Source organism: Anomaloglossus baeobatrachus, chromosome 3, assembly GCF_048569485.1.
Source record: "Anomaloglossus baeobatrachus isolate aAnoBae1 chromosome 3, aAnoBae1.hap1, whole genome shotgun sequence".
Lineage (NCBI taxonomy): Eukaryota > Metazoa > Chordata > Amphibia > Anura > Aromobatidae > Anomaloglossus > Anomaloglossus baeobatrachus.
Window position 1 is genome coordinate 387,649,750 of NC_134355.1, and position 18,197 is coordinate 387,667,946.

The 18,197-nt window shown below is 44.7% G+C and overlaps 1 protein-coding gene across 4 annotated transcripts in view; it reads right to left on the bottom strand.

The window, feature by feature from the left end:
• Nucleotides 1-18,197, bottom strand: part of KCNQ5 (potassium voltage-gated channel subfamily Q member 5) — an 894,563-nt gene that overhangs the window by 89,786 nt on the left and 786,580 nt on the right. For all 4 annotated transcript variants that reach the window (XM_075340207.1, XM_075340208.1, XM_075340210.1 and 1 more), the window contains one exon: nucleotides 4,726-4,946. In XM_075340207.1, the coding sequence (XP_075196322.1) occupies nucleotides 4,726-4,946 (221 nt within the window). The remainder of the gene's footprint in view (nucleotides 1-4,725; nucleotides 4,947-18,197) is intronic.

The following is an 18,197-nucleotide window of genomic DNA, read 5'->3' on the forward strand; positions in this document are numbered from 1 at the left end:
TGTTTGCTGCTTTGGAGGTAGGAGTGGCCCCATTTATCGCTTGGGCCCCTGTGTGGCTGCATAGGTGCAACAACGGTATTTCTGCCCCTGCTGTTTAAGTAGGTCTGATACCTAAATATACTGGCATATGCATGGTGCATATACTGTATATTACATGAACAATTCAGTACTTCCATTAACCAAAATTGCAAAGGAATATTCTGTTTGACAAATAAGAGCTACAAAAGAAAACAGGAAAACACATAGTAATGAGCATCCCCTCCCGACTATGAAAGTGATCGCTCATCTGCTTTATGCAGATAAAAGTGAGTGTCACGGGTGTGTCACGTGTGACAGACAGTTATGTGGTTTTTGGCTACAGAATGCAATGTTTGGCTGCTCAATGCTCCGTGACTTTCTATTGTTCTTGCTGTCAGTAGTGATTGTAATAGGTAGCTTTCCTGCTTGAATTTCATCTCTCTCCCTTTTGGACCCAGCAGGAGCTCGCCTTCCACCCAGCTGCTGATCATGAGTATTTTCATACTTCCTTCTTCCCTGGGCTGGGGCTAGTGATATTATTCAGTTCATGCTAGCTCTGCTTGCAAGCAGGTGGCTTGCTCTCATCTGTAGTATCGTTGCTGAAGCTTGCTGAACTCCTGCCTGTATCATCTGTGATAAGTACTGTAGTTTAGGCTTTTCCCCCTTTCCCACTGGGTGACAATCTTGTGTCTTCCTTTAGCATTTAGTGAGGTTAACAAAGAGCTCATCACACCCATTCCTATTTAGGGTCTAGCAGTAGGGATACCTAGGGTCAGGTGTTGGCTCGGCGCATAGGTACGCACCTATCTAGTGGGGTGTGGGACCCAAGTGACCAGCTGTAGGTTTGGTCAGGGGTCACCATCTCCCCCTTTCCTAGACACAGGGGTCTCCTTACTTTACCTTTTGCAGTCTGCTTGCTACTTCCTCGTACCTAACGTGACAGTGAGGTTCCCCAACCTGATTGTGCCTGGTGAAGCAAGATATGAATGGAGAGATTGCCATGAAAGCATGCTTGGCTTTTTATATGAGACCAAAAGAAATTGGTGTTGTAAGATGTGCACTTGTTTGCCCTCCCCTTAGGTCATTCCCTTCTATCATGGGCAGAATAAAGGGTTGACTGATCGCCATTCTGCAGATAAAAGTGGGTCCCAGAATTGGTATCCACACCTATGAGACATTATGGCATTATTGTAAAGTGTAGGTAATGAACATTTGTAAGTTGGGAAGAAGGGCTCATTTACTGAAGAATATTCGAGTACACAGTCTGATGCGGCTGCTGGTGCGTTGAATAAGGTATTAGTTTGCCCGTGAGTTCGGGTCTACTCATTATTTCACCAGCTGATTAGCAAACCTTTCTGTTTGGGTATCCAATGGCCTGCTTTTGGGATCTTGTGTTCTAAATGTCCCTCTCAGAGATTCACAGTGTTCTTTAAGGGTTTGATAGCGGCAATCAGATAATATACCGTATTTTTCAGATTATAAGACGCACTTTTCCTCTCAAAAATTTGGAAGGAAAATGAGAGGTGCGTCTTAAAATGTGAATGTAGCTTGCCAGTAGGAATAGAATGCGCGCTGTGCTGGCTGTGGTGGGGCCTGTGTGAAGCAGGGTGGTGCGGCGGGTGAGATGCTCTGTCGGTGGTGCGGGCTTCAAATAATGGTGCCCAATCTCATCTGCGCATGCTCCGCGTCCAGCTCATTGATCTCCCAGCGGAGGACTTAAGGAAAATGGCACCTGGAGGTGGCGTGTGCATAGATGAGATTTCGGCTTGTTGAGCTGCTGTTGAAAGCTTGGGAGGACTTGAAACATTCAGGTAGTGAAGCCTGAAATAAAGAAATGGAATTGCAAAGAAAGCACTGGGACTTTTTTTTGTACTACTTTGGATCTTTTTCCACATGCACAACGTTAATAGGGGTGGAGTGCTGATCATCTCTCACAATTTGTCAGTTTAAACAGGCTAATAAACTATGTGCACATAGCAATCTGGCCCGTATTGCATATTGTTGTTATATATAGCACCTTCTATTATTACATAGCATCTCTTGTTAAATATAGCACCGTCTCTTTTTACATAGCATCTCCTGTTATATATACCACCCTTTCTTATCACATATGTCACGCTCCCCGGGTCCTCTGCTCCGCTCCCCGGGTCCTCTGCTCCGCTCCCCGGGTCCTCTGCTCCGCTCCCCGGCTCACCTGCCACGCTCCCCGCTCCCCAGCCTCCAGTACCCACGCTTCCCAGGCCTCCTGGTCCCCGCTCCAGGCGCCCGTCGGCTTCCCAGTCCCTGGCCGGCTCTGCTGCGTCCTCCTCTCAGCTTCCTGCCCTGGCTTCTGGCACCCGGGCCGCGCGCATGCGCATTAGGGCGCGCGCGCGGTCACTGACCCTTTCTTAAAGGGCCAGTGTCCACTGACAAGAAATGATGCATACAGGTACAGGGTATAAAGGGGGTTAATGTCCAAGGGAGCGGGGCCTGTTCTTCGTGTTTTCCCAAGCTAGGAGTCAGGTCTCCTTGTGTTCTGTGAGATACTTACCTCTCTGTCTTCTAGAGCCGATCCTGCATCGCCATCCGGTCCTGCTGTATCTCGAACCCCGAACGCTGCCCATCTGCCATCCTGACAGTCCGTACCATCTCGGTTCCCTGCGGTGACCCGTCATCTCGCTCCAACGGTTCCGGACCCCGCCTGACATCATCACGGCTTCCGAACCTGAGCTCCGTCACCCGGACCACCATCAGTGACCTCGTGGTCCCAGGGACTTCTCCATTGTGTTCCAGTGCACGGACTGTCCTGCTACCTAAAGTGCTCCGGCTACCGGACTCCTTTCCCTCATCGGGGAGTTCGGCCCAGTGGATCCACCTCCCGGGTCTGCCCGTCCATCTAGCCCTAACAACATAGCATCACTTGTTGTTATACAGTGTGTCCACCCATATCCTGTCCACTGCCATTAACGTGAGAACGGCGGCAGCTATAGGCATAGAAGTGGTGTCTAGGTATAGTAAAGTATCCATGCGCTAAGCAATGAAACCACCTATAGCGCCACCTGGTGGAAAACAACGGAGTTAGCATTTTTATCTCGAAAACGGAACGAGATAGAGAAATAAAGTAAATTCAAACATTTTAGGCCATCATCAATTCAATACGAATCGACACCTTGCATACAGAAGTGCTATGATATGAAACCCATGAACCCCCAAAACATTGAGTGCTGGTTATGCATATGGCGCTCATTTAACTTTGATGCTCAAAGTGGCCACTGTCAGCTGCAATATACATCTGGACTCTGGACAGCATACTGTATCTTGCTGCACGTTGTGCAATATGGTAGGCGACACGTTTGCACAAGCATCTGTGATATGTTGTCTTAGGTCCTGCAATGTTGGTGGAGGGGTCGCATACACCTGCTGTTTGATGTGACCTCACAGAAAGAAGTCCAATGGGGTCAGCTCAGGTGAGCGTGGAGGCCACTCCACGCAGCCACCATACCCAATGACTTGTAGGAAGGTCTCCATGAGGTATCGCTTCACGTCCGCAGCCTTGTGAGTTTTACACTCTCTAATCATAGCATTTATGTATGCAAGGTGTCGATTCGTATTGATCTCTTATTACTCAGCATTCCCTGTTGTTATATATAGCACCTTCTCTTATTTCATAGAATCCTCTGTTATATATAACACCCTCCTTAATTACATTCCCTTTTGTTATTTATAGCTCGATACCTTATTATATAGCATCCTCTTGTTATATACTGTATAATACTGCTGTTTTTTTATTAGATTGTATCCTCTATTATGTCTATTATGAATAGCATTCTTTTATGAATAGACTGCTGTACATAAGGGAAAAATATTTGTGCTGTCTTTTATTTTTCAACTGGCCAACACGGTACCAAAACCTTTTTATTTTGCAAATATACATGTGCACCAGAGCAACTGTGTGTCAAGCCTGCTTTACACCTTTTAATTCTGCATACCATATCGTATGCGATGTGACACGCCCCCATCGTATGTGCGACACGTTCAATTTGTTGACCGTGTCACACAAACGAATAATTGCTGTCACATGTACTTACCCTTCCATACGACCTCGATGTGGGCGGCGAACATCCACTTCCTGGAGTGGGAGGGACGTTCGGCGTCACAGCGATGTCACGCGGCAGCCGGCCAATAGAAGCGGAGGGGCGGAGATGAGCGGGACGTAAACATCCCGCTCACCTCCTTCCTTCCGCATTGCCGGTGGGACGCAGGTATGATCTCTTCATCGTTCCCGGGGGGTCCCACACACTGCGATGTGTGTTGCCTCGACGTGTATGCGATGAATGGTTTTACGTTCAATCGCACGTAGCTGTCACATGCTACAACAACACTAACGATGCCGGATGTGTGTCACTTACGACGTGACCCCACTGACACATCGTTAGATTTGTTGTAGTGTGTAAAGCCCGCTTTAATCACATGACCTATTACATGATCTCAAAAGGGAATAATGTGACATCACGTGATACATCGGGTGCTGGAGCACCTACACGCTCTAAAACTGCACGGGGTCCTAGCTACTCTTAATTTGCTCCTCTTAGTTGCTCTTCTTGAATGTTTCTATTTAGAGCTCATATGTCTTGAGTAAGTATTGATAGATTTTGTGAATTTGTGAATAGAGTATAAAACTTCATGTATATATTCACATTATAGTTTTAGTAATGCAAACACTCTTACTATCGGTCACCGGTTTCGGCTGTGAGCTTTTCAATCTGAGGGAAGGCCTAAATCTTGTTCTGTCATTGAAGCTCCAGCTCTTTTGTACTTTTGTTGGACTTGTTTCTGAGGCCATATCAGTGCTCGGGGAACGTCGATCTCCAACAGATGTTTGTCTTCCTTTTATACTTTGACCTCTTGGGCTTGCCATACGAACTCTCTCCTTGAAGCTCAATTTCTGGCTGTAAATGGGAATTATAGTTATTAAAATTTTAGGTCAGATCCATCTAATACTTTCTGACGTAAACAATAGATAAGCTTTGCTTATAATTAAAAAAAAACAAACAACAAAAAAACAACTTATGATCATACACGCTTGATATATCTTGTAGCCACTTCATAAAACAAAGAAGAATGTAATTAGCAAAACTTTAGTCCAAACCGGAAGCTTAAACAGACACTTTATAATGAAAGAAACTTGAAAACAGATTCTGTTATGGCTCACAATGCAGAAAAAAGTAGATTGAATATCACAGGTAATATAAGTAAACATGCAAGTTAGTTCACAGCAAGCAAATTGTCCATTTACTGAAAACACGTCCTCATGCATGTGCACGTCTTAACTATGCAGACAGTGAAAATAATTTACATGTCACATTTCCTATCCGATGACTATACAACTGGGCTCATAACATTATTTAAAATATTTATATACTTCCCAAATACACAAGGCAGTACTATAAGGAAATTACTTATCAGATTTTGTTAAGGTGTACTTAACCATTAGAACCTAATATATAGTTACATTAGTTACATAGGTTGAAAAAAGACCTAGGTCCATCTAGTTCAACCCTTCTCCATCAATTCTACATTTTGTCACTAAATCATTTATAGCCAACAATGTTTTGTGTACTGAGGAAATCATCGAGCCCTTTTTTAAAAGCTGTTATAGTATCTGCCATTACTACCTCTTGTGGTAGGGCATTCCACAGTCTGACTGCTCTAACTGTAAAGAACCCTTTCCTATTTAGCTGCCGGAATCGCTTTTCTTCCACTCGCAGTGAATGCCCCCTGGTCCTTAGTATTGTCTTTGGAAGGAATAAGTCATGTGCCAGTCCTTTATATTGACCACACATGTATTTATACATATAAATGAGATCTCCTCTGAGACGTCTTTTTCCTAATAATTAGACAATTTTCTTGTGTCATATGAGATTCGCAAGGATTTTATATTGGTGGCCTTTACTTTGAATAGTCCATCCAAGAATAATTGGTGGGGATCCAACTATCAGGGCCCCAACAGACCAGCAAAGCAAAAATGCAGTCGGAAGTGTTAGAAAACCATGGCCTCTTATAAAGGATTTGTTTTCTACTTTATTACTTATACTCAATGAGTCCATAGTGCTGTAAGAAAACAAACTATTTATGTTCACTTCCCATACTGGTGCCGATCCTCCACACTTTGTATTAAGTCCTCCGATCGTTTGCTAGATTGAATATATGGTGAGGTACATCACATGACCACTGCAGCCAATCAGCGGATACAAATCACAATAACATGAATATAGACTTCACTGTCAAATACTACAAACATAGTGACTGGCATTCCAGACTTTGCTGTGCCGGGTACTGAAAGAAAAGTAATAGAAGCAGTTGCTGAGCTCCAGTAGGTGCTGCTGCTTCTTAGCTCTGCTGATCTCTGAGGCTTCCAAGAATGAGAACCTTTCCCCAATTCACCAATACTACAGATAGGCTATTCGTGTAAATATTTAGGAAAAAAACCTTTTAAGTCCACCCAGATAATGAATATTGCATGGAAGATAAGTATTAGTACATCTTTCAAATCACTTTTAAATGCAATGGTGCATCATTGCAGTGACTATCATATTAAGGGTATGTGCGCACGTTGCTTTTTACCTGCTTTTTACCTGCTTTTTTGCTGCTTTTTCTTCTGCGCTGTTTAATGCCAAAATGGATGTGTTCTTCTATTCAAGCAAAGTCTATGGGAATTTGGGTTTCTTGTTCACACTATGTTGTTCAAAATGCTGCCTTTTTGTGGCAGAACTTTGGTCAAAAACTCAGCTTTTCAAAGAAGCAACATGTCAATTGTTTTTGCCATTTGGGTTTTGCACTGCAAAGCTGAGTTTTTGACCAAAGTTCTGCCACAAAAAGGCAGCATTTTGAACAACATAGTGTGAACAAGAAACCCAAATTCCCATAGACTTTGCTTGAATAGAAGAACACATCCATTTTGGCATTAAACAGCGCAATAAGAAAAGCAAACCTGCCACCTGGCAGGGAGATGTAGCCTAAATCCTAAATATGATATGTTGTATAGCAAGGATTTAAAATATAACTTTTAATAAATATAATGATAAAATAAATCAACGTGCAAAGTGAAGTATAATAAAAGGAAGGATCTCACCCAGTTCTTCTCCTGAGGGATCCACACCACTGTATAATCCAAGGCGGGCGGACACCAGACCAATGACGTAAAGCAGGGGATAAACAGTACAGTTACATTACCCCTGTCGTGCCCCTGCAATAGCTTCCGCCCTTACAAGGGCAGCACCCAAGTCAGGATAACTACCCCAATAAATACACAAAACCCCTCCCAACGCGTTTCCCTCTCCGTGTGACCGGAGAGTTCCTCAGGGGAGAAAAAGAAGGTAAAGCCTGCAGTGGCAGGTCAATACATTACACTACTTGCTTTCAGTCAGTGTGTTCACACACCGCTTTAAGTGTATGTGCTAATGGCCAGTGGGAAACGCGTTGGGAGGGGTTTTGTGTATTTATTGGGGTAGTTATCCTGACTTGGGTGCTGCCCTTGTAAGGGCGGAAGCTATTGCAGGGGCACGACAGGGGTAATGTAACTGTACTGTTTATCCCCTGCTTTACGTCATTGGTCTGGTGTCCGCCCGCCTTGGATTATACAGTGGTGTGGATCCCTCAGGAGAAGAACTGGGTGAGATCCTTCCTTTTATTATACTTCACTTTGCACGTTGATTTATTTTATCATTATATTTATTAAAAGTTATATTTTAAATCCTTGCTATACAACACATTAAACAGCGCAGAAGAAAAAGCAGCAAAAAAGCAGGTAAAAAGCAGGTAAAAAGCAACGTGCGCACATACCCTAAAGGGAATCTGTCAGCAGGTTTTGCTATCTCATCTGAAAGCAGCATGATGTAGGCAAGGAGATTCTGAATCCAACCATGTATCACTTAGATTACTGTCTGCAGCCGTTCTGACACATTATGAATTTTTAGGTTTAGTCATGTAGCTAAGCCCAGGGAGCTGCCCCACCTCTCAGTAGAGATTGTACATTGACATTGAGGTGTCAATCAGAGAAGGAGAGGTGTTGTTCTTCTGTTCTTTTCTAGTCTTGTAATGATAAGGGTCCTGCTGCTTAAACAAACATTGCAAATAAACAAAAGACCTGACTGTGACAAAACAGGCATGCCTGAACTTTCTGTGTTAAGGGCACTTTACACACAGCAATATCGCTAACGAAATGTCGTTGGGGTCACGGAATTCGTTACGCACATCCGGCCTCATTAGCGACGTCGTTGCATGTGAAACACAGGAATGACCGTTAACGATCAAAAATACTCACCATATTGTTGATCGTTATTGAGGAACACTCACAGACCGCACGTCCAGCACCAGTGTGGAAACGGCCTCTGATGATTCCGGTCCTACCGGTGATATTGTACATAAACGGCCTGGTATCTCTTACTGGTTAACATCACTAATTTGCCGCTACTGATATATGATCAGAATATGGACCCCACAACAGTCCGGCTGTGATATGTGAGGCAGGGGAAGGTGATTCTTTTGTACAATTAACGCTAGGTCCAGGAACCTGCTATTAACCCCCTGGGGTGATATCTCCATTGACACAGCATGTGACACATGCACTCCCTACATCTACATAATAGTCCTTGGTTTACATTTTACTAACAGCAAGATCATACAAACTTCATAACAGTACATATCATAATTGACGCATTGTCCTCCGCTGTTTAATCCTTGGCTCACGCCTTGATGTGATTGCATACTGTCATACTAACAGTGATAAAGTCCAGTCTGACAAAGGCCTACAGCCGAAACGTCGACTTATTTGGACGAATCATTTTTCATAATTTACAGCACAATTTGATCAATAAAAAGAAATTTGCATATGAACAGTCGAATGATTTTCTTCTTTTGGGAGTAATAGTGTGCCGGGGTATTCTCTATATTTGTCTGTATTTTTTTCCCCTGAGCACCTATATATCGATGAGGCAGAGCTTCTCTCCAATTACTGCATACAATAAGGCAGCTACAATGGGGAACTGTGGGTTGTTTTTTTCCTTGGTTTCTCTTTGTCTCATGGCCAGTGTGAACATGGTCTCACAAGTTCCATGTATACCATCTCATACGCCGGCTCACTTTTTTGTTTTTATGTAGTTTTTTTTGTATTCAGTACAAACAGGGAGTGGCCCCCTTCTCAGCGAGCTGGACATTTCATTCTGTGAATCCCCCTGACTGTGTGTGTCCTGTTGGGACCCGGTCGCTCTCAGCCCTTAGCCACATTGAGGCCTATTTTAGACCCATGGTAAGGTTTTAATATTAGAGAGTGTAGGTACTATCCCAACTGGGTACACCTTGACGTTTGGTGGGATAGCTTTATGCTTTTTTTGATCAAAAACAGTGTTTACTAAGTACCCTATGTTTATATGCACTATGCTTTTATTTAGTTACAGCAGGGTATGTTTTCACAATTTTTTTTTTTTCCTTGGTTTCTCTATTCTCTATATTTCTCTGTATTTTTTTCCCCTGAGCACCTATATATCGGTGACGCAGAGCTTCTCTCCAATTACTGCATACAATAAGGCAGCTACAATGGGGAACTGTGGGTTGTTTTTTGTGGCGCCCCTTAGGCTTCAGACGCCACAGGGCACAGCACCTAATTTTAGGTGCTGTGCTCATCCTGAATTCCTGGGTGATCAATGTCAGTTCTACACATCATCACATCACATCACATCTCAACACACGCCATCTTGAACCGCAGCCTTTGTGTCGCCTACTTCTTTCCGCGCCCGGTCACTCCTGCACCTCATCAACATCCACCATAGACTTTCCCAACGGTTGCCCCGGGGTCCTGCTCTACCTGTGGGGAGCAAGAAACACCTCAGCTGCCACAACATCAGCCCCAGAGGTCCTATCCAGCAGCGGCGGCTACAAAGCCGCAATCCACAGGTGGCGTCACGAATTTTACTAAGCATTAACTACAACTCCCATCATCATCTCCCTCAATACCGCCATTTTAATTGACTCCGCCAGGGTCACGGAGTCGGGCCCCGCCACCGCTGACTACCCCGGACTAGTCCGGCCCGACACTGAGTCACCTAAAGCCCTGGGGCGGGTGAGTCATTTTGGCGTCACGAACAGGATGATCGTGCCCGGTACCACCGGGTACTGTGTGCCTCAGAACTGTGTTTAATAGACTGTTTTTTATTGTGTGGAAACTGAAGTCGCCATTAATTTACCACAGAAATTGAACTGCGTCATATGTGACAGAAATTAAACTACGTCATACAGTGAGCAGTTGAAAAAGAGCGCAAAAATAAGCCCCGCCCCCTCCGTGCTCTGCTGAGTGTTGAAAAATGGCGCGCGCTAAGAGACTGGACTTTTGAAAATTGAGACTGTGGCGGCCAGAAAAAGTAATCACCAAGATGTACTGGGTAGTGGGTGGAGGAATGCCACCCTTAGCGGGCTGGGTAACGACATGGCGCCAGCCAGCTATATTCACCCCAACTCTGCCCCCGGAAGGGAGGAGATTCATTCAGAACACCGAAGGGTCGACTGATGGTGAGCGCTCCACAGCAGAGATGATGAGCGGTAACCGGGACGACCTGAAAGGCGGCATGGCGGAGCGCAATCTCTCTGAAACACCGGGAGGTGCCCTGGAGTTAAGACCGGTCCCAGGCCTGAGCTTCCTGGCTGAAGAGGTGAAGCGGCTGGAGCAGCGGTTGTTAAAGCTCAAGACTGGAGCCGAGCAGCGAGCAGCTGAATAGGCGACCGAACGGGGCGTGCGCCAGTGAACCAGGCGGCGTCCAGCGTCACAGAAAGTGAGATACCTTCAGTTGCTGCCACGGAGTCCGGTAAGGAGGTAATCACAACCACCAGGCAGAGCCCAGACAACCTAGTGGGGCCCCTTCCCAGTCCTCCCGCTCGAGCACCCGCTGCAGCATGGCCCTGTTTCTCCTGGGATGCATTACCAGTCAGAGAAAGTGGGATGACCGTCCCCATGCAACCTATTCTGACAGCCACAGAGATCTTCTGCACATGACAGCTGACCCAATACCGGTCAGAAAGAGAATGGCGGAGGGCTCAGCAAAAAGAAAAAGAGGCAGAAAACTTGGCAGCAAAACAAAAGCTAGGTAAGACCAGAGGAGCTGCTCGTGGCCCGGTGAGACAGGGTCAAAGAGACATTTTCGTGTCCCGAAGAGATATTGAGGCCCATTTGCAGAGAGGTTACCAAGGACGGGACGTACACCTGGGTGATAGAGTGGAGTACACCCGGCAAATGGGTGCACGCGGATGGTTCGCTCTGCACGCCCATATTCACCAGGAAGATGTAACACCAGTAGTACATTCCCACAGCAGTCCCGCAGCAAGCTCCCAAAACCAGGGAACTCAGACATTGCTGACTACAGCATACCTGGTATCTGGAGCTGTGCCAGAACAGGATCGCAACCTGTAAGACACTGGGATCCCAATATGTATATAGCCCCTTTCTAGTCCCTATGTTCTTTGTGAAGACATCACCCTGACTTTCCCTTAGCCCCTTGTTCTTTTTGAAGACGTCACCCTAATTCTTTCTCCTGTATATGTTTGTATTTCAGTAAAGATGGACGACCGGTCCACTGAACTTTAGGTGGCCGGAATTTAGATATAAAAAGTTTTGAAGTATATTGCTACTAATTTGTTTGGTTTTTTTTAGAATGATAAAAAGTTGATGGACATGTGGGCCACAGGACTATGTGTGGCCAGGACGCCACCTTGTATATAGTTGCACCAGTTGTGCTCCCTACCAGAATTAAGATAGGAGCATGCTGCAATAAAAAAAATGTTCAAATGTTATGCAAGGTTCAAGAAAGTGCCTCCCATAAAGGGATGAAAGTTTTATTGTTTATAGCATATTTAAAATGCGGTATGAATGTTTTGTTTTATTTTGCAGCCCATGGACGTGCTGGGATTTACCATGGGGAAGTGTGACGCCCCTGAGGCTTCAGACGCCACAGGGCACAGCACCTGATTTTAGGTGCTGTGCTCATCCTGAATTCCTGGGTGATCAGTGTCGGTTCTACACATCATCACATCTCAACACACGCCAGCTGTTGGGGCACACCCCAGATGGGACAGGGTTTAAGGCAGGTAGTCCATCGATGCTACGAAACAGCAACCAGTATACCTGGTTATGGAGCCTTAAGTCCCATTCACTGTCCTGTAGGGATGGGGCCTGGCAGAGGGAGTGTGGGAGGAGTCAGTAGGTAAAGTGAGCGGAACTAGTTTTGAAAAGTGAACAGTTGACAGTTGACACCAGTCGAGTCCAGTGAGGGAGTCCAGTCAGTCGGTCTGAGGAGAAGTAGGGGGACAGCTGACAATCCCCATCCAATTCCAGTCAGAGCTCACTAGTGACTTTGGTAAAAAGAGGAGTGCGGTCGCTGGGGAGTGAAGTGTGATTACTCACACTTCACATTTCCCAACGGTTGCCCCGGGGTCCTCCTCTACCTGTGGGGAGCAAGAAACACCTCAGCTGCCACAACATCAGCCCCGGAGGTCCCATCCAGCAGTGGCGGTTACAAAGCCGCAATCCACAGGTGGCGTCACGAATTTTACTAAACATTAACTACAACTCCCATCATCATCTCTTCCAATACCGCCATTTTAATTGACTCCGCCAGGGTCTAGGAGTCGGGCCCCGTCACCGCTGACTACCTCGGCCTAGTCCGGCCCGACACTGAGTCACCTAACGCCTTGGGCGGGCGAGTCATCTGCATCGGAGAATCCCTTATTGTTACAAGGGTTGATAAGCTAATGACAAAGATTCCACTGATAGAAGCTACTGGAGTCAGTGGGGATACTTGGCAGTAGATGTTCAATTTCCATTTAGTTCTACCATGATGAATTTAAGGGTATATTCACACTGAGGTTTTAGAAGCAATCTAATGGAAAAATAGGAATGACTCAGGCATCACCAAATCCAAGTGGAGAGATGAGTGGTAGATTCACAAAAAGGGGACTTCTTTATTAGGTGATGAAAAAACATGTTTACAGACAGACCAGATCAACATGTATAAAAAAATAGAAAATTTCAGCTCAGCCACAGGAGATTTCTTTATCCGCATCCTGTATCAGTAGATGGTGCAAGGAGGTCGGCTCCGTGCTGAAAGAAGCAGAATTCCAGTAGCACAAAAAATAGCAGTTCCAGCATCACGTATCATAAATAAAAAAACACTTTATTTCTTCATATTAAAAGCCAACAAACATGTTGGTAGGACATCCAAAAAATTGTAAATTGCGCGTCTTATGCACTTCGAACCACTGGAGTGGTTCCTAATCATACATTTTTGGATGTCCTACCAAAAACATGTTTGTTGGCTTTTAATATGAAATTGTTTTTTTTATTTACGAGACTTGACCCTGGAACTACTATTTATTCTGCTACAGATCAACATGTTTATCTGACAAAGAGCGATGAAGTAGATGGAAGAAAAGTGTTCATCCACGCTGCCAGAAGAAGATCACTGAAAATCAATAGAGATTCAATGTCCAAGGAGTATAATGCAACGGCATACACCATTCAATATTCCAAGGTGCTTTATTTCATGGTGAAGTGCAGATAAAAATAGCGGGAAGAGAACTAGGTGCAGGCCCCTTAAAGACGGACGACGGACGTTTCGTACCTCTTAGTGCTTCGACGGGTCCCATTCACTAAGAGGTGCGAAACGGCCAAGAGCATTTATAACACGCCCCTATCATGTAACAGAATGGAGCCCATACAGTCTAGCATCTGCAAAGGCCATACAGGTAGATGGGGCAGGAATAGATTGCAAAATTTGACCCACATATTAGCTATTCGGCAGCTGCTGACAATCAAAAAGCTGCACATTTCTGTAATTTTACTCGCCTGTATTTCAGAAAGTATACATCAGATCTTAAAACTAAAGGTATGTAGAGAATCAGCATCCTAGTGCCAGTATAGCACTGGATTTAGTTTATATAGGAAAATCCTGATGATTGGTGCGCTGTAATATGACTATGATTAGAAACTAGGTCTGAGCGGATCCGGACTGTAAAAGTCTGGATCCGCGCGAGTTCAAAGATGGCCGGGTGATGGACCCAGGCCCGTAATTCCGCGTGCATGATCCGGATTCAGGAATTAAAGGTAAAATAAACAAAACAAGAAATAAGCGAGAGTTTCATACTTGCCCAGACTTGGTGTCATGGTGGCAAACTGCTTCCGGGTCGCGCATTCACTTCCTGTACTGTGCAATAGGCTCATCGCATACACACAGCTTTCCGTGTTTTCCCCGCCCACCGGCCGTCCTCTCATCTGTGATTGGTTGCAGGCAGGTGTGCACCCAGCCTGTGACAGCGTCTGCCTGCAGTCATCAGCTCAGTCAATGTCTACAGCCACAGCCTGTGGTCGTGCTATATGGCCGCTAGCTGTGGGATGTAGCAGAGCTGAAGCGGCATGGGACCTCGTGTGGATTTCGCTGGCCCTGAACGGTGTTTGGGTTTAATAAAATGGTGAAGGAGGGTGCGTTTTGTACTTTATTCTAAATAAAGGATTTTTTCTCTGTGTTTGTACTTATTTACTTTTATGTACAAGTTAATGATGGAGGTATCTCATAGACGCCTGTGCCATCACAAACCTAGAGTTTAGTAGCAGCTGTGCGCTGTTATTATCCCCTTATTATCCTGATTGCCACCGCTACAGGGTACCGGGAAAAGCTGGTAAAGCACCGGGATTGTCACATCTAATAGATGCAGCAATATTGCGCAGCTGCGAGCTGAGAATACCAACCCCCAGCTGGCTTCATCTTGGCTGGGGATCAAAATTAGGGGGACCGCACATCAGTTTTTTTATTTTTTTTTTAATTATTTATTTACATAAAGAAAAAAAAGCCGCATGCGGTTTCTCTTAGGCTGGAGTCACACTTGTGAGGGACTCACACGAGTCATCGCATCACCGGCACAGCCGCGCACACTCTGACAGGAGCGTGCATGTGTTTCTAGGTACGTGCACGCTCATGTTCAGAGAGAGGCAGGCCATGCCAGGTGATGTCATGCCAGACTTGTGCAAGACTTGTGCAAGACTGACATTGCATCACCGGCAAAGCCACACACTCTGACAGGAGTGTGCATATGTTTCTAGGTACATGCACGCTCATGTTCAGAGAGCGGCAGGCCATTCCGGATGATGTCATGCCAAATTCGCACGAGTCTGACATTGCATCACTGACACAGCTGCGCACACTTCTGACTGGAGCGTGAATGTGTTTCTAGGTACATGCATGCTCATGTTCAGAAAGCGGCAGGCCATGCCAGATGATGCCATGCCAGACTTGCATGAGTCTGACATTGCAAAACTGGCACAGTCGCACACTCTTACAGGAGCATACATGTGTTTCTAGGTACATGCACGCTCATGTTCAGAGAACGGCAGACCGTGCTGGGTGATGTTATGCCAGACTCACGCGAGTCTGACATCGCATCACTGGCACAGCTGCACACTTTGACAGGAGTGGGCTGCATGTGTTTGTCTACATGCACGCTCACCATGCTGACCCGCAGACACTTGCACTACTTTCTCCAGCCATACTGGCACCTGTGATTTGTTGCAGTCAGCTGACACGCTGACATTAAGGGCGAGGGCGCGTCTAACTGCAACCAATTACACGTGCCAGTGGGCGGGGAAAACCGTGAATACTGAATTGTCGGCTCCAGAAGAGAAAAGCGTGACCCGGAAGGAGTTTGCCGCCATGACACAGCCTGGGTGAGTATACCGTGCGCGCTCGTACACTCCTATCCCTTCCACCAACATTTTTAATCTACGGATTCTGGTCCCCAGTGATTTATATGGGCACTGGATTCCGGAGCGGATCATGTTTTTTTTCTATTGAACAGTGATCCGTGCAGCTTTATTAGAAACTAAATGGAACAATGCTTTCATGTATGATCTTGAAATAAATGAGCCTCCTAATAAAAAAAAACAACTAAAAAACTGATTTTAAAAAACAAGATACTTAAGCCATTTTAATTTTTTTTAGAGGAGAAACTTCTAAAAACATCCCATACAGTACTTTGCCTAAAGTATAATGGCTTTAAAATGAAAAATAAAAGTATCCCTATATTGCTTCATTCCTACAATATACAGTTAGGTCCAGAAATATTTGGACAGTGACACAATTTTCGCGAGTTGGGCTCTGCATGTCACCACATTGGATTTGAAATGAAACCTCTACAACGGAATTCAAGTGCAGATTGTAACGTTTAATTTGAAGGTTTGAACAAAAATATCTGATAGAAATTGTAGGAATTGTACACATTTCTTTACAAACACTCCACATTTTAGGAGGTCAAAAGTAATTGGACAAATAAACCAAACCCAAACAAAATATTTTTATTTTCAATATTTTGTTGCGAATCCTTTGGAGGCAATCACTGCCTTAAGTCTGGAACCCATGGACATCACCAAACGCTGGGTTTCCTCCTTCTTAATGCTTTGCCAGGCCTTTACAGCCGCAGCCTTCAGGTCTTGCTTGTTTGTGGGTCTTTCCGTCTTAAGTCTGGATTTGAGCAAGTGAAATGCATGCTCAATTGGGTTAAGATCTGGTGATTGACTTGGCCATTGCAGAATGTTCCACTTTTTTGCACTCATGAACTCCTGGGTAGCTTTGGCTGTATGCTTGGGGTCATTGTCCATCTGTACTATGAAGCGCCGTCCGATCAACTTTGCGGCATTTGGCTGAATCTGGGCTGAAAGTAAATCCCGGTACACTTCAGAATTCATCCGGCTACTCTTGTCTGCTGTTATGTCATCAATAAACACAAGTGACCCAGTGCCATTGAAAGCCATGCATGCCCATGCCATCACGTTGCCTCCACCATGTTTTACAGAGGATGTGGTGTGCCTTGGATCATGTGCCGTTCCCTTTCTTCTCCAAACTTTTTTCTTCCCATCATTCTGGTACAGGTTGATCTTTGTCTCATCTGTCCATAGAATACTTTTCCAGAACTGAGCTGGCTTCATGAGGTGTTTTTCAGCAAATTTAACTCTGGCCTGTCTATTTTTGGAATTGATCAATGGTTTGCATCTAGATGTGAGCCCTTTGTATTTACTTTCATGGAGTCTTCTCTTTACTGTTGACTGTTGACTTAGAGACAGATACACCTACTTCACTGAGAGTGTTCTGGACTTCAGTTGATGTTGTGAACGGGTTCTTCTTCACCAAAGAAAGTATGCGGCGATCATCCACCACTGTTGTCATCCGTGGACGCCCAGGCCTTTTTGAGTTCCCAAGCTCACCAGTCAATTCCTTTTTTCTCAGAATGTACCAGACTGTTGATTTTGCTACTCCAAGCATGTCTGCTATCTCTCTGATGGATTTTTTCTTTTTTTTTCAGCCTCAGGATGTTCTGCTTCACTTCAATTGAGTGTTCCTTAGACCGCATGTTGTCTGGTCACAGCAACAGCTTCCAAATGCAAAACCACACACCTGTAATCAACCCCAGACCTTTTAACTACTTCATTGATTACAGGTTAACGAGGGAGACGCCTTCAGAGTTAATTGCAGCCCTTAGAGTCCCTTGTCCAATTACTTTTGGTCCCTTGAAAAAGAGGAGGCTATGCCTTACAGAGCTATGATTCCTAAACCCTTTCTCCGATTTGGATGTGAAAACTCTCATATTGCAGCTGGGAGTGTGCACTTTCAGCCCATATTATATATATAATTGTATTTCTGAACATGTTTTTGTAAACAGCTAAAATAACAAAACTTGTGTCACTGTCCAAATATTTCTGGCCCTGACTGTAGCAGCATAGACTTTTTTTGGTCCATAATGACACCATCACTGTCTCTCATGCTACTGTATTATTTAGGGAGGCATATGATCTGGGCATTATTTCCTTTTCTATAAGAGCCAAGTGATGTTTTCATACCTTATTTTTGTTGTTTGTAAAAGAGCAAATTTAGGAATGAGTTGGAAATGTTACTTTGTATTGGGTTTTGGGAAATGAATGTGACTCCTGTTAAATACATTTGTTTTTACATCAGCTAGGATCCTAGTAAAATATAGTTTGTTATTATGGCAAAAATTTCAGACAAGTGACGACTCAATGATTCTTAGACTGGAGAAGAATGAATATAGAAATCTAATTCCTTTATGGAGTTTTAAGCTATTTGTGCCTGATCATTATCCCATACCATTATCAT